Genomic DNA, 25,171 nt, shown 5'->3' on the forward strand with positions numbered 1-25,171 from the left:
CATCATGTCCTGACCTCACTTTCACTTCCTTATGCACTATTCCCTCCAAACCGTACCCATTCAATTAAATTTAGGGGTTTTGTGTGTGTGTGTGTTGCTCCTGAAGAAACTATATGAAGGCAGAGACACTGGAGAACTGACGTTTATGTAGATGCCATGCTAATCTGCAGCAAAACATTATCCTTCCTTATATGCTTTTTTTAAATAAAAAAAGTAATATTTAAATGCTTGCAAGCTATCTGCCAGGCAGATGCCGAAGAGGCACCTCTATTATGCAAACAATGGGGAAATGCAGCCTTATCTTTTCACACCACCAGGCCTCTGGGCTGCGAAATACATTTTTGCATTGATTTACATTTTATTTGCCAGATTCAGCTGGCTACAATAACTCTGCTCCATGAATGCAAAGGCATGGATGCTGCTGTTCTCTTCCCATGTGCTTTAGCTGCTGCCTACACAGCACTTCCTCTTTATCATTTTCATAATCTGGGAAGCAGCAGGGTGCATGAAATCACTCCTGACCTCACTTTAAAAAAATAAATACCTCCGCAGCCCCTCCAGAGTTCTCCCTGATTGTTTGAAGCACCTTGAGGGATCTGGGAGGGGGGGGAGCCATAGAGATTACCATCCTCTTCTTGCCTGTAGACAATTACCACAGCCAAAGGAGCCATGAATATATCAGAGATGGACTGAAATGAGAAGACGCGGGCATTTGTGGTGTAACCCAGGGCTTCAGCAGCAGTATCTTATGGAAGAATATGATGCATGGTCACCAATTCAAAATTTGTTTGTTCATATTTCAGGAGCCAGGCCAATAATAAATAGGGCGGAAAGCTAGGAATGGAGGAGAATGTTCTTTGGGCCACAGTGAACTGATTCGCACCTCCCAAATGAACACATGGTTTGGGGATGTAATTATCCTTTGGATTTTGCACCTCTCTGAATTTTGTGATATGGTTCTTGCCTCAAGAAAGGACCAAAATATGTATTAAAAACCCCCGAAGTGTATTTTAGGATAAAATACATTCAGAAATGTGTATATTGAGATAAAATGTGAATTTAAATAACATTTTGCAATGGAATACATATTTAAGTATGTATATAAATAAGATTTTGTGTGTGTGTGGACTTAAAAAGCCCCCCGCAGATTGTGGAAAGAGAATGGAATGGGATAAATATGTGCAAAATTCCAGCAAAGTCTGGAAACAGACTAAACCTATCTCTAGCTGCAGCTTGGAATTGATATATCGGTTTAATTAATTGACAAAAGATGTGTGGTTAATAATACAGTTGTTTGTTGTTTTAAATATTCCTTATACAGTTACTTATTGAAACTCTGGCTGCCAAACCTCATCGCAGCTAAGTGCTTTGTGGGGATGGAAGGATCTGTCAATTAAAGTTCTCTCAATTTCTTAGTTTCTCAATAATAAATTCAGTCCTATACGCTTCTGCAACAATTTGCATTTTTAAAAGAAATTCTCATGGAAGTTTATTAGCATTTTAGAGCAGAATTCTATAGCAAGATCCAGCAGGAACTGTGGGGTTAAGATCCAGCCAATCTCCAGGTGAGCTGCGAGGTTCCTGGCACACACAGGCTAGGACACCTGGCTTAACACCTTTGTCCTTGGTCAGCTGGAGATATGCCAATGTATCTCCCCCATCCTGGCTCAGAACTGGCTGGCTGAGCTGAGCCTGGTGGAGCTTAAAATGGCATAAACCCTTAAACTGACATAAGCCCTGAAAAAAAGAGCCCTTCTGGGGGTGTGGTGGAGGCAGGACCAGAGAGGCAGGACTTAGGTTGGATCAGCTCTGCCACATGACCTACCAACGTGACATAAGTTAAACTGGTAAAAAGGGTGGTGAAACTCAAACACTATTTTAAAGGTTTGTTTTCCCTCTGCCAGGCTTAGGCTGGCTCATTCAGCAGTAGCCCCACTCTTGAATGGGTTTTAGATCTGGTGGTGTACTTCACACCAACTCAACTTATGCTAGAGTTGCTTTATATGCCAGATTCTTGTGTATAGGATTGCTCCCGTAGTGTGAGTTTCTCATAATGAACACATATTTATGTGCAGTTTTCACTAATGTACTCTTTTTTTTTTTGCAAGAAATTGCTCCTAATGTAATGCATTTTTGTATGTTATTTTCATGCATACCGTATATTTATTTTTATGCACACTTTCCTCTAATATATGCATTTTTGTAAAAGCTGTTTGGTTACAGAACAGCATCACAAAATTTGGATGAGAACAGATGTTGGAGGATGGATGTGTTTCAGTTCCATAATGCTTTGAAAAGTGCAGATTTGATAAGATTCGGCTTTAAATATGAGCGGAACTGACTCTCTCCCCCATCCCTATTTGTGACAGAAAATCAGGAGTTCCACAATGAAATAATGTGTTTCATTAATGGATGGCAGTCGTAATAATCAGTAGAAACATTATTATGAATGGACTTCTTCTTCTTCTTCTTCTTCTTAACATTATTATGAATGGACCATATATATTTTTTGCCACGTTATTCCTCATAAGAAATGATATCCCAATGGCCAACATAATTTTGCAGAAATGATGACTCGCACATGATGCATTATTCATCATTTTGATTCATTTAATTAATTGTTGTGACCTCTTGCTAAAATTCCATCTATATTACTGCTGACCTTGTGTCACTTCGATTGCACTTTGACAGATAATGATTTTTTTTCTCTGTATGTAATAATTATAATAATTAGAACAATGCTGCTGCTGCCTGTGGCCGCCATCTGTCCACTTGTTAAGCTAGAGGAAAACTACAGTGACTTCTGATACATTTTTTGTATATTTGGAGCTTTTGGCTTCTAGAAGTAGAAACTAATCTCTTATTATTGTGCATGCAGTCTTGTAGTCATATAGACTGGAACACTCCAAATCAGGATATACAGAAGTTAAGTTGCCTGTGCAATATTCTTCAAGTTGATGATTGATTGGATCTATAATACATTAGATCAGCCTTTCTCAACCTGTGGGTCCCCAGATATTGTTGAACTACAACTCCCATCACCCCTAGCTAGCAAGGGCAGAGCTCAGGGATGATGGGAGTTGTAGTCCAACAACATCTGGGGACCCACGGGTTGAGAACCGCTGCATTAGATGAACTGAAGTCTCATTGAAATCAGTGCAACAAGACAGACACACCATACATTTCAAGCATGCTGATCCCACCTTAGTCATGGCTTCTCCCAAAGAATTATGGGAGCTGTTATTTGTGCAGTGAGATGAGAGTTGTTAAGAGACTCTTATTCTCCTCACAGAACTACAGTTCCCAGAGTTCCCTGTGACGAGGGATTGATTGTTAAACCGCTCTGAGAATTGTAGCTCTGTGAGGGAAACAGGGTGTCTCCTAATAACTCTCAGCACCCTTGACAAATTACAGCTCCAATAATTCTTTGGTGGAAGCCACAACTGTTTAAAGTGGGGTTATAGTGCTTTAGATGTATGGTGTCAATGCAGATTCAATCATGGCACAAGTCCCATGGATATCCGTGGGAACTAAGTGCAAGTAACTTAGTCTGGATTCAACCTAGTATCAGTATGTACAGCACCTGAGGGAAGAGGAGAGAAGGTGAGGCACCCAGAAGCTCATATACCTCAGTTGCTCAGGCTCAAGACTGAGTGAATCCCTTGTGACAGTTGGCTGCAGGCAGGTGAAAGGGCAGTAGCAGAGAGGGAAGACCTGTCTGGTGGCCTTCCTCAGCAGCAAGTCACTGTTTAGACTGAAGGGAGATAGCACATGAGGCAGGCTATACATCAGCCATTGGTACTGGCTTGGCCCTTCGACACCTGGATTTCCAGGCCAGGAGTAAGAGTAAGAGTTTGGATTTGATATCCCGCCTTTCACTCCCTTTAAGGAGTCTCAAAGCGGCTAACATTCTCCTTTCCCTTCCTCCCCCACAACAAACACTCTGTGAGGTGAGTGAGGAAGTGTGACTGGCCCAAGGTCACCCAGCAGCTGCATGTGGAGGAGCGGAGACGCGAACCCAGTTCCCCAGATTACGAGACTACCGCTCTTAACCACTACACCACACTGGATTATGAAGCGCTGCATAGCTCTTGCACATGAAACTGCTTATAGGTCTCGTCTCTCACCCGCAGCCCCACTTGCAGAAAGAGCAAGCAGAAAGTGTCAGATCTACAGGACTCCTGACAGCAGCCCCACATTTGCCTGACAATATCCATATCAACAATTTCTATCGTCTCTATGCCTCTGTTGCTTCCCTGTGAAATGAAGGCAACCATATTGCCTGGTGTCAAAACGGATATTGTACAACAATGTGCATTAGTATGTGCACGTTCCCGAGTATGATAAGATTCCAGGGCCATAAATATGGCCAGAGCTAATTATGTAGATAACGGGTACATAGGGAAGATCTGCATGAAGACATTCCCTGCATAATAAGGGGCGTGTGTGGAAATAAGCTAGTATATAAAGCTTTACAAAGCACACCATTAAATGTGAATGCTGAAAGGAGCAATGACCTACATATCAGGAACAGTTGCAATTTCCTCTGCATTGTGTCTGTAGCTAAATTTTGCCTGACCCACTAATATCCTTGCTGAATGGAAGAAGGAAAAGCTGCAGACAGACCTGTTTGCTAACTCCCCCTGCTCTCCCGGTGAAGCAAGTCTAATTGATCTCAAAGGGACTTTGGACTGCATAGGACTGCACTGTGAATCTGTCTTGCCAGCCCTGGGATACAGACTCCATGGAGGGGTGGAGATGGCACTCCTGGCACAGTTGCTGGTGCTGTTTACCAGGAGGGAGAGTGGTAGGCAGTGGAGAGGGCTGTATAGTGCAAACACACCAGCAGAAGCACCAGATTAGCTCTGCTGCTGAGTTTGCACCACACCAGCCTCACAACTGCCTTGTCCCTTCCCTGTAAGCAGCAATGACTCCACTGTTGGGAGGTCAGGAAAGCACCTCTGCCCCACCACACTGCTCACTACTGGATACAGGGAGGTGGTGGAATAAGGACAGAGTTGCATGTGCTGCACACTGCATCCTAAAGCAGCCTGTCTTCCTTGTCTCCTTGGTTTTTGTCCATCATGCTTTAGAGAGGCTGCAGTTCTCTAAACATTTTTCTCACTCCCACCCCAGTCTTCCACCCTAACTGAAGTACAACGCTCAACTTATGTCCCTTAACATATGTAGTTAATAGTTTCATTTCTATCAACGTTTAATTGTATTTTGATGATTGATTTTTCTGTTTTTGGTGGTTCTTGTTTTTATCTGTAAGCCACCTCAAGTCCTTTCAGGGTATAAATAAATATATAACAATAATAATTAATAGGGTTGACTCCACAACAGCCATGGCATCTTGGGACTCTCTGTGGGAAGTCATACTTGCAGACAGCAATGCCTACCCTGAGCCCCATTAGTTTTAGTATCCTAATAATAATGTTTTAATTATTGGACAACTACAAAATATATGAATAAAGTCTGCATAGTTATGCTAATGCAAGACATTTGCTGTGCAATGGAACTTCCCACCCTTCCACACTCCCTATGTGCTTGTCCCCAATCTGCTCTAAGTTTCCTCCAACCCTCCACAGCAGAGGCCACATGGGAAGAGGCAAGAGAGGGCAGTTTCTGTTGCACAAACCAATATCCTTGCACTAGTGGAAGTACTTCATTGGATTCTGGCCTATATTTTAAAAGCTGGTAGACTGGAGAAATTTCTTGCGCTCGTTTTCTTTTATAATTTATCCATATTTTCTAATCAGAGCACTTAGTGCTCCTCTTGCTGGAAAGTACTGAAATAAAAATGGCCATGTCATCCAATGCCTCCGCCACTTCCTCAGCTGTCATAATATCCCACCAATTCATTAAACCGTTGATAGAATCCAGACACAATGAGTGCCATATAGATAAGTCACCAGTCATCCCAGAGGCATAAGATAAAAATGCATTATTAAAAAGGGGAGATTTGGGATGATAGTCATGGATATAGCTTTCCTTTGATTTAATACCAAACCTCCAGGGATGCTTGTACTGATGGCGATTTTCAATTGCTTCCATCCAATTTGCTTCTTTAAACTTTTAAGGTGCTCATTCACCATTTTAACTTCTACTCTTATTGTGTCATCTGGGTACTGCCATCCTTTCATAAGCGCCATTCTTGCAGCTTGGTAATAGCAAAAGTGACTCAGCAGATGGGGTGAAGCCAGTACACTAACTTTCTGAGGGTTGTTGTTGCTTACCAGAAGGGAGAAGGGGAAGGGTGAGGTGACAGGGATGCAAACATACTGTCAAGAAGCGCTGGATCAGCTCTGCCAGTGTGCTTATAGCTTGCAGGGCAGCACTTGAAGAAGGAGCAAAAAGGGTTTTCTTGTGTGTGTTTCTAGCGGCGCGCGCAGTTTGAACCATCTTTTAGATTTAGGGGAGCTAGGCTCAAACGTTTGTTGGGGGAGACCTAGGTTTTTTTGTGGGGGGAGTTATTTTTCCTGTCTTCACGCTTTTTATGATGGAGGACCGCTGTAGCCACCCCCAACGACACGTTCTCAAGATGGAGGGGGAGGGAACAGCTGCAGTCGCCTGCGGTTCCTGCGCAATGTTTGCCATCTTGCCAAAGGTTGCAGGCAGCTTTACCTGCAGCAATTGCATGTTGATTGCCCTCTTAAAAGACAAAGTCCAGCAACTGGAGGAACGTGTAGCTACGCTCCAAAGAATTAGAGAGCTGGAGCTCTTCTTGGAAGCAACAGAGCACACCGTCTCCACCAAGGAGGAGACAGGGGACTCCCCTGAGAAGGACGCTAGTTCACCAACACAGGAGCCAGATATATGGAGAAACGTGACTCAAAGAAGTAGGAGGCCCAGGGTTCGCTCTGATTGTTTAGAAATACACAATCGCTTTGAGGTCCTCTCCCCTAGCATGGAAGACGAAGAGCAGACTCCATTTGAGGATCTCTCCCTCATTACAGTCGATCAGGTATATGAAGACGAGCAGCAAAGTCAGTCCTCAGGGAATGTGCAGGCGACCTTGGAGCGGACAGCTCACGGAAGAACCCCAACCAAACCTAAGAGGAGGCGTGTAGTGGTGATAGGGGATTCCCTACTGAGGGGAACAGAAGCAGTGATCTGTGGGCCTGACAAGATGTCTCGGGAAGTGTGCTGTCTCCCCGGGGCTAAGATCCAAGATGTAACTGAACGACTGCAAGGAATCATAAAACCCACTGACAAATACCCCTTCCTCTTGGTTCATGTGGGAACCAATGAAACTGCAAGCAATAGCCTCCAGAAGATCAAAAGAGACTACGAGGCTCTGGGCAGGAAATTGAAGCAATTAAATGCACAAATTGTGATCTCATCTGTCCTCCCAGTTGAACGATGTGGCCCAGGGAGAGAGGGAAAAATAGTGGAAGTGAACAGCTGGCTTCACAAATGGTGTAAACAGGAACAGTTTGGATTCTTAGATCACGGACTGCAGTTTCTTGAAGATGGACTTCTGGCAAGCGATGGGCTGCACCTCACAACGGTTGGGAGAAATGTTTTTGCCAAAAATCTCAGAAACCTCATCAGGAGGGCTTTAAACTGACTAATGTGGGGGAGGGAGACAGTGCTCCTGAAGGTAGGAGTCTATCAATTGATGAAGATGATCATCCAAATGTCATAGACCAAATGGAGCAAACAGCACACAGACCTAGTGGTGGGAGGAAAAAATCCTTAAATAAGAGTCACGGGGGAATGATTAATGGACTTCAATGTCTGTACACTAATGCGCAAAGCATGGGAAATAAACAAGATGAGCTTGAGCTCTTGGTACAGCAAACTAAATAGGCATCACTGAAACCTGGTGGGATAAGTCCCACGATTGGAATGTAATAATGGGGGGATACAATCTATTTCAGAGAAACAGACCAGACAAGAAAGGAGGAGGAGTGGCGTTATATGTCAGGGATGTGTATACCTGTGAAGAGATCCAAGATTTAGAACCTCAAAGCCAAAGTGAGTGCATTTGGGTCAAAATTAAGGGAGAGAAGAATAACAGTGACCTCATTGTGGGAGTTTACTATAGATCCCCAAGCCAAACGGAGGACATAGATGATGCCTTCCTGGAACAGATGGCCAAGCATGCGAAAGGAAGGGAGATAGTAGTAATGGGGGACTTCAATTACCCGGATATTTGTTGGATGTCAAACTCAGCCAAGAGCATAAGGTCAAACAGATTCCTCACTGGCCTTGCAGACAACTTCATTGTCCAGAAAGTGGGAGAAGCAACAAGAGGAACAGCCATTTTAGATCTGGTCCTAACCAATGTTGATGACCTGGTTAGTGGAGTAGAAGTGGAAGGATCATTAGGCGCGAGTGATCATGCTCTTCTGAAGTTTACTATACAGCGGAAAGGAGCAGCCAAGCATACTAGGACTCAATTTCTTGACTTTAAGAAAGCTGACTTCATAAAACTTAGGGAAGTGCTGGGTGAGATCCCATGGACAGTAATACTAAAAGGAAAGGGAGTTCATGATGGCTGGGAGTTTGTTAAGAGGGAGATAGTAAAAGCACAACTTCAGGCAATACCAATGAGACGGAAACATGGAAGGTGCCTAAAGAAGCCAGGGTGGCTATCTAAAGAACTTTTAATTGAGTTAAGATTAAAAAAGGATGTGTACAAAAAATGGAAAAGGGGGGAAACCACCAAAGAGGAATTCAAACAAATAGCCAGCACGTGTAGACACAAAGTCAGAAAAGCTAAAGCACAGAATGAACTCAGGCTTGCTAGAGAGGTTAAAAGCAACAAAAAAGGCTTTTATGGGTATGTCCGTAGCAAAAGGAAGAACAAAGAAACAGTGGGGTCACTCAGAGGAGAAGATGGTGAAATGCAAACAGGGGACACAGAAAGAGCTGAACTCCTCAATGCCTTCTTTGCCTCAGTCTTCTCCGATAAAGAAAACAATGCCCGACCTGAAGAATTTGGAGCAAATGATTCAGCAAAGGAAACACAGCCCAGAATAACTAAGGAGATAGTACAAGAATACTTGGCTAGTTTAGATGTATTCAAGTCTCCAGGGCCAGATGAACTGCATCCAAGAGTATTAAAAGAACTGGCAGATGTGATCTCAGAACCACTGGCAGTCATCTTTGAGAATTCCTGGAGAACAGGCGAAGTCCCGGCAGACTGGAGGAGGGCAAATGTTGTCCTTATCTTCAAAAAGGGGAAAAGAGAGGACCCAAATAATTACCGCCCAGTCAGTCTGACATCAATACCAGGGAAGATTCTGGAGCAGATCATTAAGCAAACAGTCTGTGAGCACCTAGAAAGGAATGCTGTGATCACCAATAGTCAGCATGGATTTCTGAAAAATAAGTCATGTCAGACTAACCTGATCTCATTTTTTGACAGAATTACAAGCCTGGTAGATGAAGGGAACGCAGTGGATGTAGCCTACCTTGATTTCAGCAAGGCATTTGACAAGGTGCCTCATGATATTCATGTAAAGAAGCTGGTAAAATGTGGTCTTGACTATGCTACCACTCAGTGGATTTGTAACTGGCTGACTGACCGAACCCAAAGGGTGCTCATCAATGGTTCCTCTTCATCCTGGAGAAGAGTGACTAGTGGGGGGCCACAGGGTTCTGTCTTGGGCCCGGTCTTATTCAACATCTTTATCAACGACTTGGATGATGGACTCAAGGGCATCCTGATCAAATTTGCAGATGACACCAAATTGGGAGGGGTGGCTAACACCCCAGAGGACAGGATCACACTTCAAAACGACCTTGACAGATTGGAGAACTGGGCCAAAACAAACAAGATGAATTTTAACAGGGAGAAATGTAAAGTATTGCACTTGGGCAAAAAAAATGTGAGGCACAAATACAAGATGGGGGACACCTGGCTTGAGAGCAGTACATGTGAAAAGGATCTAGGAGTCTTGGTTGACCACAAACTTGACATGAGCCAACAGTGTGACGCAGCAGCTAAAAAAGCCAATGCAATTCTGGGCTGCATCAATAGGAGTATAGCATCTAGATCAAGGGAAGTAATAGTGCCACTGTATTCTGCTCTGGTCAGACCTCACCTGGAGTACTGTGTCCAGTTCTGGGCACCACAGTTCAAGAAGGACATTGACAAACTGGAACGTGTCCAGAGGAGGGCAACCAAAATGGTCAAAGGCCTGGAAACGATGCCTTATGAGGAACGGCTAAGGGAGCTGGGCATGTTTAGCCTGGAGAAGAGGAGGTTAAGGGGTGATATGATAGCCATGTTCAAATATATAAAAGGACGTCACATAGAGGAGGGAGAAAGGTTGTTTTCTGCTGCTCCAGAGAAGCGGACACGGAGCAATGGATCCAAACTACAAGAAAGAAGATTCCACCTAAACATTAGGAAGAACTTCCTGACAGTAAGAGCTGTTTGACAGTGGAATTTGCTGCCAAGGAGTGTGGTGGAGTCTCCTTCTTTGGAGGTCTTTAAGCAGAGGCTTGACAACCATATGTCAGGAGTGCTCTGATGGTGTTTCCTGCTTGGCAGGGGGTTGGACTCGATGGCCCTTGTGGTCTCTTCCAACTCTATGATTCTATGATTCTATGATATCCACCACCTCACCCCTCTTCCTACCAGTAAGCTAGTGTAATGGCTCCACTCCACCTAACGAGCCACTTCTGGATATATTTGCCACCCCAATGCCTCGATGGTTTTGCTTTTTATTGGGTACTGGGGAAGGGAGTTGAATATATGTATATTTTAATGAGTTTCAGAACAAACACAAACAATATACAGAATAAAAACATACTATATTCTGAACTCAAAAACATCAGCCACCCTTCCCCCTAGTAACCACAGACCCTCTCACATCCCTTCCACAGAGAGCTTAATTGCACTAGCACATCCAAAGCATATTCAAAGTACTTGGTTGCAGCAGGAAGAGACAGATTAAAGAAAAGGGATTCAATGTGTGCACCTCTCACATACCTAAAAGAACCAAACAGATCTGCATTGGCCTGGAACTGGTCTTTTATCTCCTTGCATAGTCTCATATTCAATAAAGGAACTACTACTACTACTACTACTACTACTAACAACATGCCAATGGTTGCACCACATCCCAAACAAATGGATCTCACTTTCTTTATATCATACGTTTGTGGCCTCGCTAGGAGTTTTTTGGGCCCATATGAAATCTAATACCCACATTTACTAGAGAAATGGGTTGAACATGCATGGGTATATTTATCACTCAAAATGTAATTTAGAGAAAACATTCATTTAATGGTATAAATTGTTCCCATCGAAGAGACTGGACATTTCTCCATAGCTCTTGATCTTTAACTTATTGAAAGAGCTTACCTTTTTTGGGCCATATATGCCATCCCTTTAGAAAACAACAGCTGTTTTTCATTTGAACAGAGTTTTTGTGGTCTTTCATCAGATTTCGTCCTTTTCCTTGACATCACATGGTATCAGTTTTAAATCACATTTCCTGCCACAATCAATTTCCTCCCTTACATGGAGTCTCATAGATCCACACAGCCAATCAGGTAAGACACAGAAGATGGTGTGATGTTGCCTGGTGACCCATGGCATTACTATGTCAGTGAACATCAGCACAGGGAGTCCAAATAAATCAGAAACGAGCACAAGGCATGCTGCACTCACATCAGCATGCTTTAGTGTAAGTGCATAATTTATGCGCTGATGGCAGTGACGGCTGCTCCATTCAGATTACAAACAAGCATGGGCAAACGTCCCCAGCATAACAATTGCCACAAAATGCATGACTGTACTCTGCAACAAAGCAGAAACCATAGATGGAGGCAGGGTCAGCGTCAGGGGTCGGCATTATCAGACATCTGCCAGTGCCTATACTCCTTTCGGAGATCCACTGCTGATCACCAGAGCCTACTGCTCCTCTTCCTTGTGGTTGCCATGTGTTAACTTGCCCCCTTTAAGCACAAAATCATTGATGCAGCAGCACTGCCTTGTCACCTTGCACTTCTCCTTTGGGTGGTTGTGTGGATTGGGCACAGAGAGACATTGCAAGTGAATGGAGTGCAGTGACATTAGACAAGAAAGAAGTGGGCACACTCAGAAAGGGGGTCCCACTGACAACATCTCACCCAAGGACCCCCCCCCCCAAACAAACTTGGAGCTAGCACTGCATGGATACTTTAGGCTCAGTTTGTTGGGATACTGCCAGGGAGACAAAGTCCATCATGACTCCACGTCGCCTCCGGACGATCTCTCGATCTCCCGTAGATACAGTATCAGCAATTAGCGACACGAGCTCCAGAAATAGCTTGCCACATTCCAGAGCTGATGCACACCCTATCAGCAGAATTCACACCGCGAAAGATGCACGCAGGAGAGCATTATTTACAAGTTTTATTCAGCGTTGGTCAAAACAAAGAAAACATGACTGCCTGCTTCAGTGTCTCAGACACAGAGAGAAAACGAAAGCATAGACACAACAGAAACATCCTGTGAACAGGAAATACGCAGGCTGTGACACAAACATCCTGCTCCCTTTTAAGGTGGAACAGAAATATCCTAACATCCTCCCCCTTTCCGTGTAACCTGTAGTACCTGTGGTTCAACCCAATTGCAACCTCTGTACATAAACCTTAAGTTGTTCTCTGTTAACAACCTTTGACAACAGATCAGCAGGAATTTCATTTCCTACCATGTAGGACACCTGAATGAGTCCTTTCTGAATACACTCTCTTGCACGATGTAGCTTAATCTGCAAGTACTTGGTTCTTTGCTTGCAACTCTCTGAGTTCAGCAAAGCCAAACAGGATCTATTGTCTTGATACACTTGTATAGGACATTTCACAGAGACTCTGATGTCCTTAAACAGTTGCATCAACCATTCACAATCCATGAGTGAAAATGACAGAGTATTGAGTTCTGCTTCACAGGAACTTAGGCTTACTGTCGTTTGCTTCTTGCACAGCCAGTCAAACAGACAGTGGTTGTACATGTAGCATACTCCAGAAGTGCTTGTACCATCCGTGGTGTCACTTCCAAAACTAGCATCTGCAAAGATTTCAAGACCTCCAGTCTTCTGACTGGTGAACCTCAGCCTGTAGTGCAAAGTCCCTTTCAAATAGCGGGCTATGCGCTTCAGAGCTTTCCAATCCTGAACAGTAGGATTGTTAGCATGTCTGCTAAGCAGGTTACAGCTTACAGCTATGTCAGGTCTTGAACATCTAGCAATGAAATTCAGCTTGCCTAGAATGCATCTGTACAGCGTTGTGTCAGAAAACGCTTCAGCAGTACTATCTACCTGGTAACCTGTCACCACTGGTGTGTCTGCTGGGTTTGCATCAACCAAATTCAACCTGGTTAATACATCAGCAATTTTCTGTGTTTGGTGTACCAGAAAATTACCTGCTTGGTCCCTCTCCACCTGCAGAGAAAGATAGTTGGATACCTCACCAAGATCCTTCATGTCAAAGTGCTCCTTCAGCTGAGCTAGGTGAAGCTTTGATACAAAGCTTTGATACTGAGCTTTGGTACAAAGCCTGATTCTTCCAAAACATCAGAAGATCATCAACAAAACATAAACAATACAGTTTGTTTTGCCCTTCCTCCTTGACAAACACACATGGATCAGCTTTGCCCTGGTGAAAACCTAGAGAAAGCAATGTCTCAGTGAGTTTTGTGTTCCAACACCTGGCACTCTGCTTGAGACCATATAAGGATTTCCGCAGTTTACAGACCATTCCCTTCTGTATCTGCATTCCATCAGGTGGAAATGCCCTGTACAAAAAAGCTGTATCAATGTCATGATGGGAAACATGCAGTTTCTCCTCTGCAGCAATCTTGAGCATCAGCCGAATGCTCTCATACTTGACGGTGGGTGAGTAGGTCTCGTGGTAATCCTGTCCTGGTACCTGTGAAAAACCTCTGGCAACCAATCTGGCTTTGTGTCTGACAACCTTGCCATTCTGGTCTGTCTTGGCCTTGAAGACCCATTTGCTGCCAACCAGTCTCATTCCCGGGACTACCAGTACCAGCTCCCAAGTTTGGTTCCTATTCAAGGAATCAACTTCAGCCTTCATGGCATTAAGTCAAGGCTCAGCATCTTTAGAGGTTAACTCCTGAACCTCTTTGAAGCTTGAAGGTTCCCACACCTTCTCTGAGCTACTAAGAACAGCAGTTGCTGTCTTAGCAAACTCATCAGCAAATCTCTTTGGAGGTCTGCCTTTGGTCGCCCTTTCAGATCTGCGTACTAGACGCAAGTCTTCTGGACTCATCTCCTCCTTATTAGGAGAAAAGTGACCAATGGTGAACAGTGGTTCTTCCAGTTCATTGTCAGACGCATCAGATGGTCTGACTGAGGCCTTTGCGCTCTTGTAGTCTGCTGTGTCATCACTGTCGCTGACATCAGCAGCAGCGCCGCCCACTGGACTGGAATCCGAACTCTGATCATCATCATCATCCTCAGCTTCCTCAGCTTCCTCAACATTATCTGCTTTTTTCACATCACTTTCATCATCCTCTGGGTAACTCTGGAAAATTCCCACATTTCCCCCCCCCCCACTTAGGATTGTACTCAACACTCTTTGTGAACTTAATGGACCTAGAATCAGCATTAGACACAACAGCACCATTGTCATCATAAGTTATACAGAACAAGCCATCTATAAACTTTGCATGCAAAATGTCCTCTTTGCCTTTACTGATGACACAGACGCTCCTCTTGAAGGAAATCTCAAAACCACGCCCAGTCAGCTGTGGGACACTGAGCAAATTGTCTTCAGCACCTGGAACATAAAGTACATCTTTGATGGTTGTGTGCAGACTTGCCAGTCTCACAGTTCCTTCTCCTGCGATTCGCAACGTCTTTCCATCTGCCTGGTGGATCTCTCCGTCTTGAGGCGTGAAGGAGATAAACAGATGCTTATCTTTTGCCAGATGGCGGGTGCATCCAGAATCTACAATAAACCTGGCCTTGGCCTTTGGGGCAGCTTTTCTGGCAAGCAAAACCTTGTCTTCCACCGGCGTGGGCTTTTGCTGCTTGCCACCCTGCTCCAGGCCATCAGACTTGCCTTTAGCCTTTGGTGAAGCTGTGCCAGCAAACAAAGCCTTGTTTTCCACTGGCGTGGGCTCTTCACCCCCCTTCTGCTTCGGGCCATCTGCAGGCAACTGTCTCTGTTTACTTCTGGCCTTCCGGTATCTGTGAGGATGACCTTGGCTGCCATGAGAAACAGCTCTCAGCTGCCGACTCCTTGGCTCCCCCTGGAGGCTGGAATGCTGCCTGGGATGACATCACAGTCAGCTCCCCCTGCAGCTTGCAACCGGTGCCCTCAGCATCCCTGCATTCACTCGCATTCTGGGAAACAGCCAGGACCTCCGACACAGTCAAACTCTGGGCTGGGATGATTGGCAGATGGGCTACTTTCAAAGCATTCCACATCTGACGTGCTGTCACATTGCCAGCTAGCGTAGCAATTTCCTCCAGAGAGACGGACAAGACTATTACGTCTATGGCCTTTGAATCTTGGGCCCTCCATCTATCTGTCAGAGGAACTGGAGGGGCTTCACACACAGTATGCCACACTCCAAACTGTCGTAGTAAACTCTCACACCACACAGCCCAGGTCTCATAATTGTGCCCATTTAACTTCGGGCACTGAGCAGCTTCAGAAGCTTGTAAAAACTCCATTCCAGGGTTTTACTTGAGCCGTGAGCCTTTTTCACTTCAGAGACTTCTTATCTCGGCAGCTCATAAATCTTGAGTTCTGCTTGGCTCGACTTCCAGGCCAATTAGCCGGCCGGAGTTCAAAGAGACTCTGTCGTGGCAATGAAAAGCCTCACTTTTGCTTTTCCCCCACATACCTCTCTTGCAGTCTTACTCTCCTGTGTGCCGTGAATCTGGGCCCGAAACCTGTTGTTGGGATACTGCCAGGGAGACAAAGTCCATCATGACTCCACGTCACCTCCGGACGATCTATCGATCTCCCGTAGATACAGTATCAGCAATTAGTGACACGAGCTCCAGAAATAGCTTGCCACATTCCAGAGCTGATGCACGCCCTATCAGCAGAATTCACACAGCGAAAGATGCACGCAGGAGAGCATTATTTACAAGTTTTATTCAGCGTTGGTCAAAACAAAGAAAACATGACTGCCTGCTTCAGTGTCTCAGACACAGAGAGAAAACGAAAGCATAGACACAACAGAAACATCCTGTGAACAGGAAATACGCAGGCTGTGACACAAACATCCTGCTCCCTTTTAAGGTGGAACAGAAATATCCTAACACAGTTCTATTTTTTCTGTTTTGCAAAGCACATTCACCAGTGGAAAAAATTGCATGAAAGGGTTCTTGGTAGTGTCAGCAGAGCCTGTTGTGCATACAACTGTACGGGTTTGGGCTCTGTTCTTTTTGTTTTGTTTTTGTGGTTATTATTATTATTAGGTGTGGGCTCTGTTGAATGAATGTGCATAGGCTGTGAAAGTACCGTATTTTTCGCTCTATAACATGCACCAGACCATAACACGCACGTAGTTTTTAGAGGAGGAAAACAAGAAAAAAATATTCTAAACGAAACAGTGGATGTATTATTTTTGTGGTCCATGCTGTGGCCACAGACATGTGATCTGACAGTAAGTTTGGAGTAGCCCAATGCAAAAATCCTGAGGATCCATGTGGATCCATGCTTTGTAACCACGTTTTTGCACCATTGCGACCCCAGGCAACAGTGGGTGCGTGATTTATTTGGTGCAAGATGTAGCCATGGACATGCTATGTGATCTGATGGTGAATTTGGGGTGACCCAGTGCAAAAATCCTGAGGATCCATGTGGATCCGTGCTTTGTAACCACGTTTTAAGTGGGGAGGGAAGGAAAAGCACTCAAGGGACAAGGAGCACGCATGGGGTGTGTGGAGAAGGATGCTGCTAATAATGCTATTTAGCGAGCTGAGTGGGGAGGAGAGAGGGACAGAGAGCCTGCTTGCTTTGCTCCTTTAAAGCAAGCAGGCTCTCTGTCCCTCTCTCCTCCCCACTCAGCGGCTCTTCTCCCGCTTTGCTGTTTCAAAGCGAGCCATGGAGGAGGGAAGGAAGGGGAACCATGGATCCTCTGCTCACAACTGCAGCAGATCCCTCCGCCATCCGTAGGCATTCGCTCCATAACATGCACAGACATTTCCCCTTACTTTCTAGGAGGAAAAAAGTGAGTGTTATGGTGCAAAAAATACGGTAATTAAAGATGGGATAAAAATTTGATTAGTTCACATTTAAAGGCCCACCTTCCTAATTCACACTGCCTGAAACAATATGTGAAATGAAAAACATTTGTTCTTCAAAACATTTGTTCTTCAATACACATTTTGAGATGCAATTCTCCACCCAAATAATGGGAACTAAAATGCAGGTACCAAAGAAAAGGATGCACAAATCTACATATTAGTATAAAAAACCTCTACAAAAACACATTATATTAGAATCTTAGGCAAAATTGCAAGGGGGGGGGAGTGCATACAAAATTGCATGCAAATTTTAATCTATTAGGAGAACTATTCACTGGTGGTGAATTTTTGTGAGAACCTTAAGAAACGTTTAGAAACTGTGGCGAACAGAATTTAAGATTGGGGAAAAGAGAAACTGGGAGAAACTGAAATCAACAGGTTTGCCAATTCCTAGACAGAATGAGCCAAAACAATGCTCCTCCCACCCACATTTGTTCCCTGAACATGTTTTGAATGATTGAATCAGACTGACATTTTCACATTCAAATTACAGAGGTGGGAAATGTAATGTAACCCAAAACCAAACTGCAAAGCTGGATTTAAGCAATGTCTGTATGAATGGCCCTAGAAAGCATAGATAGCAAAGATGACCATCTGGCTACTGAACAATCCTTAGTCCCTCCTTTCCTCCCCTCAGCTCCTGGCACATAGCAATCTCATTCACACAGTCTCCTTACCCCTTACACAGAGATGCAGATTGCATAAGCCAATGTGGTGGTCACAGGATCCCTGGCTTTCCATCTCCTCCTCCACCCTGAAATCCTCTTTCCATCTCCTCCTCCTTCTTGAAGATTTTTTAACCATCTGGAAAACCTTGATAACTTTCTTCATTTTCTCTGCACCACCAAGGAGAGAGGGTAGAAGAGAAAGTGCAAGGTCTACAAATCCTTTGAACTCCTGTATTTGAGCAATCCTAGCTTCTTCATTTGAAAGAAGAATGGATATATATATATATACCAGGTCCTTCAGCAACACCCACAAGCGCTGGTATGGTTGTAAAAATAAAACAAAACCTTCCCCGCATGTAGGGAGGAGGAAGAAAAGGTGGAAGGCATGAAGCCACAGCCTGTACGTGGTGCTCTCAAAAGTGTGAGCAGACACACACACGCACATGCACACACAGAGAGCTCATCTCTGGCAACTTGTGCAAGCAAATAACTCAGAAGGGCAGCAGCTCGTTTTACGAGGTTTCCAATTTCTGTTCTCAATGCTAGATGCATTCTGGCAGATCTGAAATGCTCTCCGGGCAAAGAGTGTCAACACTGGTGAAGAAAGAGCAGTGACTCTTCAAAACACAACATTGGCTTGAAGGATCAGAAATAGCCAGTATGGAACCTGAGAAAAGCTTCCAAGTAGGCTTCTTTAGCTCTAGCAACAAACCTTTTTTTGGTTTTTTGTTTCTAACCTTAAACATTTATTTTGTTTATCTTTTTCTGTGGTAAGGTCAATGGGCCCTTTAGAATTGGACATTAATATGTTGGATAATTTCTGGCCAATGTCATACATTCCATTTTTGGGTAAGGTGTTTTGTGTGTGTGGTGGCAGGGCTAAGAATGTGTGGGTGGAGCTGTTTATCTGGGCCCATCACGATATAGCTTTGAGCTTTGGTTGCCCTAGTTACTAGATTATCTTCACGGGGAGCTAGATGGGTGGGTGCTGCTTCTGCTGGGCCTCTCAGTGGCTTTTAATACCATCCATCATGGTAATGTTCTGAACCAGTGTGCAGTGCCTCCAGCCCAGTCTTGTGGAGAGGTCTTAGAAGGTAACTCTTGCGTTTGGCCCTTTGGCCTTTGGGTTGTGCTTTTCAAACCTGTTACAAGTTCACCCAGATCACCAATCTTTTCTTCCAAGTCAGCCTCCAACCCTCCTTCTAGTGCCCACTCATCCATGTTTGGCTATCTCTCCGTCCATCCAGACCCTGACAGAGGGTGGGGCAGGTGGCAGTGAGATTAGGGTTGTGCAGGCATTCTGGGGAAAAGATGTAACATTTTTCTATAGGGTTGGACATTTATGTGGTTTCCTGTTTTCAGTTCCATGGGACATCTTTAAGACGAACCAATTCAGGGTGCAGTCCCATACACATTTATCAGGGGCTTGAAAGGAAAGCACCACTGCTCTGAATTGTGCTTGGGAACAGACTGGAAGCCAACGTCGCAAGTGCCAAAATCTCCTCTCCTACACATCGATTCAAAGTGTCCCTTCCATACGTACCAATGTTTTGGTTGGTTTTCTTTTTTTGGCTCCCTATAATCCTTCATAAATTCCCCATCAATAAGATTTATGAGTACAACTCCACTTTATTTTGATGGTTATTTCTAACGCTAGTACTGCCGTTGTGTCGACATAATTAGCAATGAGTCTAATAACGCCAAACCAATGTAATAGTCGTTTTATCAGCTTCCGGCTTCATTAGTCAGAGCTGACATAATCAATTCATGTTGCCACTAGCTGGGCCCAAGCAGCAGCAGCAGCACTTTCCATGTGTAACAAAAGCTGGCTTGGGGAGCTGCAGCAGGGCAGGAATTTCCTTCTCCAACTGGCAGCAGGAGGGGATAGGCCTGAAGGAGCAGCTCCATTCATAATGAATATTATTGCAATGCTGGCACGTTCACCATCCAATCCCAAGGAAATACTAAACACCTGAGAGGGTCCCTGAAGGTTTCAACTATTTGAAAGTTGCCCACTTTAGTAGGGTAAGAGGCATGAGGCTCCTATATTCTCTTTGATCCTGTAAAAACTGGAACCAAGTTTTTCTGGTCCTTGGACTGGAGACCATCACACTCCCTCTACAGTTCAGCATTTTGCTTACGTGGATGGAGCTAACCACATTTACCCAAAGTAATCCCTTTCGCTTGTGGACCCCAGGCCTCTGCCTGGTTATCCTACCTTCTGGAGTCAACCTTGGTTCTGTTGCTGACCCTCTCTTCCTGCTTCCTGTGGGACAACACCGAATTTTTCATTCCTCCAGGAATTGGGTGGTGGTAGTGCAAGCACTTACATCTGATCGACTTTCAAAAAGTGGTTGGAATCCGTCTGCTTTTCCACACACACAAACCCTCTACTTTGTAATGACTGAGCCGGTTGAAATAGAAAATGCAGACTGTAGGGTTAGATCTGGATCCTGCTCTGTCAATCGTTCTCCTCTTACCTAGAAGGATCTCCAGTCTTTGCATGATCAGTTACATGGTGGAGCAAGTGAATATGCATATACAAAGTAAGGACTAAGCTATTCTACAGGTGTCTGTTGAAGGTCAGGGGCTGTCACAGGATAAAATATTAGGCAAGAGAGCTTTGTGGAACATGGCAGTGATATGACCTGTCAAAAAACCCCAGGCATGCCACAGCCTGAGATGAAATATCTCATGAAAAGACCGCAACTGTCAATCAGGGATCATATTATTATGGGAGATATTGAAATTTCCAATTGCTTTCTTTATGCTGCTGTAGTCTAGTGGCTAAGAGACTAAACCGAGAACAGCAAATCAGGGATGGAGGAGGAAACTGGATCAGTTAGCACATACCAAATTTGAAGGAATATACAAACTGAAACACAGCTATCCTTTGAAATTTGCACTTACTGATATGTTCAACAGGTTCTTAGAATCAGTGTTTGGCCACAGGTTGCTCCTCTTTTTTTGTCACAATTGCCAATTTGTGGTTTTTGAAATGCTTATGGTTTCTAAAGGGCCTCAGGCTGCTCCCAACCTTTGTCAGAGCAAGTTGCTTCCTCGGAGCTGTCCATGGTCCAAAAAACAACCTTCGATCAGCCTTGTCTCCTTCCCTTTGTCCCCTTGTCCCCTTCCCCTTGCCAGCAACATGACACATGGAGCCAGAACATGACACAAATACACCAGGAATAGGGAACTCCGACTCACAAGTCTAATTAGCTCCAGCATGGGTCCCAATTTGGCCCATGAGGCTGTTTTCCCAAGCCACGCCCACATGCCCCACACTCCTGATTATTCCAGCACTGGGAACTCCCTAATGTAGCTAAGGAGGTACAGCACATTGTAAGCACCATCAATTGACTGACTGCTGGAGGCTGCAAAGCCCTGCACTTTACATGCACTAATGAACATGGCAGCACCTGCAAGGCATCAGGTTTCGCAAGTGATTATTTCAAATGACATGGGCAAAGTAACATGGTTATGTGACATCACTGGCCTGCTGGGGTGGAGGAAAGGACCCCCCCCTCAGCCTTATGTAGTTCCCCAACCCTGCATTGCACCACCCTTTGACAGCTCGTTACTCTGTGACTGTCTGGTGAGCCTGATAAAATGGATTTTATACCATTTACTGTTGCTCTCTCCCCCTCCTTCTCTCTCTGTTTATCAGCTGCCCACATTTTGGACCCATAGCCTGTGTATTGCTATGGGGTCTTGCCATGATTTCTCTTGCACTAGAAATTTTACCACTATTCCATGGAGTAGGTGACCTGAGATAAAGTGCTATCTCTCAGCCACTACAACATAGGAAAAATAACACTGACTTACAGACTTGTTGTGAAAATTATAACTGACACTACTTTGCAAAGTATTTCAAACACACTAGAACACTCTATCCACACACTACTGAAAGCTGGGATTGATAGTCGGATAAGGCTGTGCTGTCAGGAACGGCAACACCCACCTGCCTGTCTCTTTCCCACATTATTTTATTTAGATACTTCCACCCGCTTTAGCCCATCTTTTTATGAAAAAATATAGTCAATCTGGCAGTCCAAATAACAGTACTATTTAAAAATGATATATCCGAATTCAATGACTTATGATAAAAAAGCGTAATAAAAATTGCAATCAATATAACGCAAAGGATTCAAGTAATTAAACCTGGGGAAAAAGAGTGCTGAAAGAGGTAAATCCTAGCTACCTGTGGAAAGACAAGCTGTGATCACGCCAGGCAAACTTCCTTAGATCAGCAGAGCCACTATGGCGAACACCAGCCAATGGCAGAGAAACAAGGAGCGAGGCCTCACCATAGTGGCAGACTTTGGGCTCTCAAATTTCAGCAGTGCCCTGTGTGACACTAAAATTCAGCACACACCCACACACCCAGCCTCTTGTGCTCTGTTCTGCATCATTGTCGTGGCACCCCCTGCGGTGCCGGTGCCCAGTGTGGCCAAACTGGTTGAGCTACCCTAAAACCATCTCTGCTCAGCAGATCATGTCAAGGGTCAGGCCATTTTATTTACCCTGAATAATCTCACCAGCTTGTCTAAGCCAGCGTTGGCATTAAATAAGTGTTAAGTAATAGTATGAGTTGCGCTATGTAGAAATGCATCTGCTGTATTTGAGGAAGAACTGCAGCTTAATGATAAGAGCATGCTTTGTGAAGAAAAGACCCCTGGGTTCAGTCCCCTGCATCTTCTGCCAGGGCCAGAAAACCCTGGAAAGGTACTGCTAGTTGCTGTAGACAATATGGAGCTACATGAACCAATATTACGAGTCAACAGAAGGCAGCTATCTATGCACAAGCACCAGTCTTGGTTGGTTTGCATCACTGAGACAATTCCTGGGTTTCTTCCACCATAAACTCCTGGTTCCAGAATGTATTTGCTTTCTGAAACTGATTGTTTGCAGTCCATTAAGCCGCAGCTTGGATTTGTGTCTCTGGGTGTGCTGGAGGCCTGCCCATCTCCTCATAACAGATCTCCTGCAACGGAATTAGGGCAGCACTGAAGTTCCCCTCATTTACGTGCATGATTCATGCTCAGTTTGTGGCTGCTTATTCCATGGATATAAATATCGTGTTGCAGGGTTGTAATCACAGCTTGTGTAATGGGAGGGTGGGAAGTAGCAGAGAATTCCCCAGCTCTAGGAATCTGCAGCACAAGAAACAAAATCATGCTATGCTGTAAGCAGTCCTCAGGAATGCCAGCAAGGAAAGATCCTGCCTCGCCAACAATACTGAGGTTTCAGTAAGCACAGCTCTCTTCTAGTTTATCTCAGTCTTCACCAACTGGGTGCCTCCTCTGCTGTTCTGGACTACAACTCCCATCACTCCCAGTCGCTGCTGGCTGGGACTGATGGGACTTGCAGTCCAGAACAACTGGAAGGCGCCAGGCTGCTGAAGGCTGGTTTAGCTGTTCCATGAAATTCAGAGCTTTCTAATTGTCCCCTCCAGCGTTGGTCAGAAAGCTTGCTTTCCTGATCCTCTGTGTCGTATCTGATTCCCCCCCCCCTTTCATTTGGCAAGATATATCTCTCACATTCATAGCCCACCTTTCCTTCAAGGAGCTCAAGGCGGCATACATGGTTCACTCCCTCCCAATTTTATCCTCACAACAACCCTGTGAGGTAGGTTAGGCTGGGAGAATGTGGCTGTCACCCAGTGAGTTTCATGGGTGTGCAGGGATTTGAACCCTGGTCTCCCAGGGCATAGTCCAGCAATCTGACCACTACATCACACTGACTCTCTTTTAAGTTCATGACATCCTCCCCTATATGAATGCTTTGAAGGGATGTCTGGCTGAGTTCAACTTTGGATATAAGATTAAAGGAAAAGCAGAGTACACCTGGATAGGTAGAAAATTGTGGTATAGAGGAGTTTGGTTGTGGCTAATTTTCCTGAAAACCTCCATCATCATCTGAAATGAACAGACCATGTAGTTGAGCCCCTTTTGCTTTTTCCTTTTTAAGCAAACCATTCACTTATCATGTTACTCTCAATTTAACTTGTTTATTTTGGGGTTAAATTATAAAGGAACAGCACTGACACAAATGCCATGATGTGAGTCACTAGATTGTAGGGTAGGCTTTTGCCTGACAAGGCGGAGAGTTAATGATTATTCTTGCAGCAAAAATGTATAACTCCCCCCTGCTCTCCTAAGAGAAAGTTCTATATTTACTAAAAGGGCTTTGGCAGTGCGTGAAAGGGATCTGTATGCCAGAAGGTCAATGCATGTCTCAGGATGTGATGCTCAATGCTCTTTATTTGAGGGGCAGAACAAGTCCTGGCCATGGGCTTAAGGAAGCAGAATAGCCACTGCTGCAACCACAGCTCCACCACTTGTACCAGCCAGTGTGGAAGGAGTAGAGGACACGGGAAAATGTCATTATGCTATGCCAGCTGCTAGGTGCAACAGAGAGACCCAGATCAGGTCCACTGCTATCCCATGATGGCAGCAGGGTTGGCTCAGCATCTGGTAGAGAGTGTGTTCAACTTCTGGTTACTCTGAGAATTCAATGAAGGGGGGCGGGGAGTGGGAGCATTCTTACATGTGCTTCTGCATCAGTACCAGAAATACATCTTTGGAGTACGTCTTCCAGAGTCAAAGTGGCCCTATCAAAAAGGTCCTCTCCTTCTTGCCTAATAAGAGAGGACTTCCAACATGATGGCCTTCAAACAAAATGAGCTCTCTGTTTTGTTTATTGATATTATTACCTCAAGGTCACGTCCCTACCAACAAGCCTACTTCTATTTTTGAATAAATTTTATTAGATTTTAAAAAGAGAAATAAAGATTATTATCAAATATCCTTTTTTATACAAACTAAAATGTTAATCTAGATAAACACTCTGAACCAGAGGGAAAAAGAAAGACAGAAAATAGAAAAAAGTGATAGGAGGCAGTGATATAGAGATAGAAAAAACATTGAAAGAGAGAGAAAAAGACAATTAAAGTTAAGAAATGAAAGGACTTTCAATTTTTCATCTATCAGCTATATATAAACATTATTCAACTCATCCACTCCAATATAACACACAGCAAGACTACTTTCTATAATGCAACATTATCTTTAGCCTTCAAATCCAAATGACATTACTTCATTTTCATGCAAAAAGTTTTCAATCTTTAGTAAATGTTAACAATGACTTTTCTCTAATTAAACATGTCAATTTCTCCATCTCAGCTAAGTCCAATAATTTCAAAAACCATTCCACCATTGTTGTTAGTGATGAGCCTTTCCATCTTTATACATATAAAAGTCTCGC

At 44.3% G+C, this 25,171-nt stretch overlaps 1 protein-coding gene across 6 annotated transcripts in view; it reads right to left on the reverse strand.

Annotated features, from left to right (window-relative positions):
• Positions 1–25,171, reverse strand: part of GRIP2 (glutamate receptor interacting protein 2) — a 389,440-nt gene that overhangs the window by 185,850 nt on the left and 178,419 nt on the right. Inside the window, exon 1 of one of the 6 annotated variants that reach the window (XM_080996895.1) lies at positions 17,915–18,097. The exons of 2 other annotated variants lie outside the window; for them this stretch is intronic. In XM_080996895.1, coding sequence (XP_080853021.1) covers positions 17,915–18,068 — 154 coding nt within the window. In that variant the 5' untranslated portion in view covers positions 18,069–18,097. Of the gene's footprint in view, positions 1–17,914; positions 18,105–25,171 lie in introns of those variants that run through there. 3 more of the 6 variants (XM_080996894.1, XM_080996887.1, XM_080996893.1) reach the window with 3 other exon arrangements.

The sequence above is a fragment of the Podarcis pityusensis genome (genome assembly GCF_964106645.2).
Source record: "Podarcis pityusensis genome assembly, chromosome: 2".
Lineage (NCBI taxonomy): Eukaryota > Metazoa > Chordata > Lepidosauria > Squamata > Lacertidae > Podarcis > Podarcis pityusensis.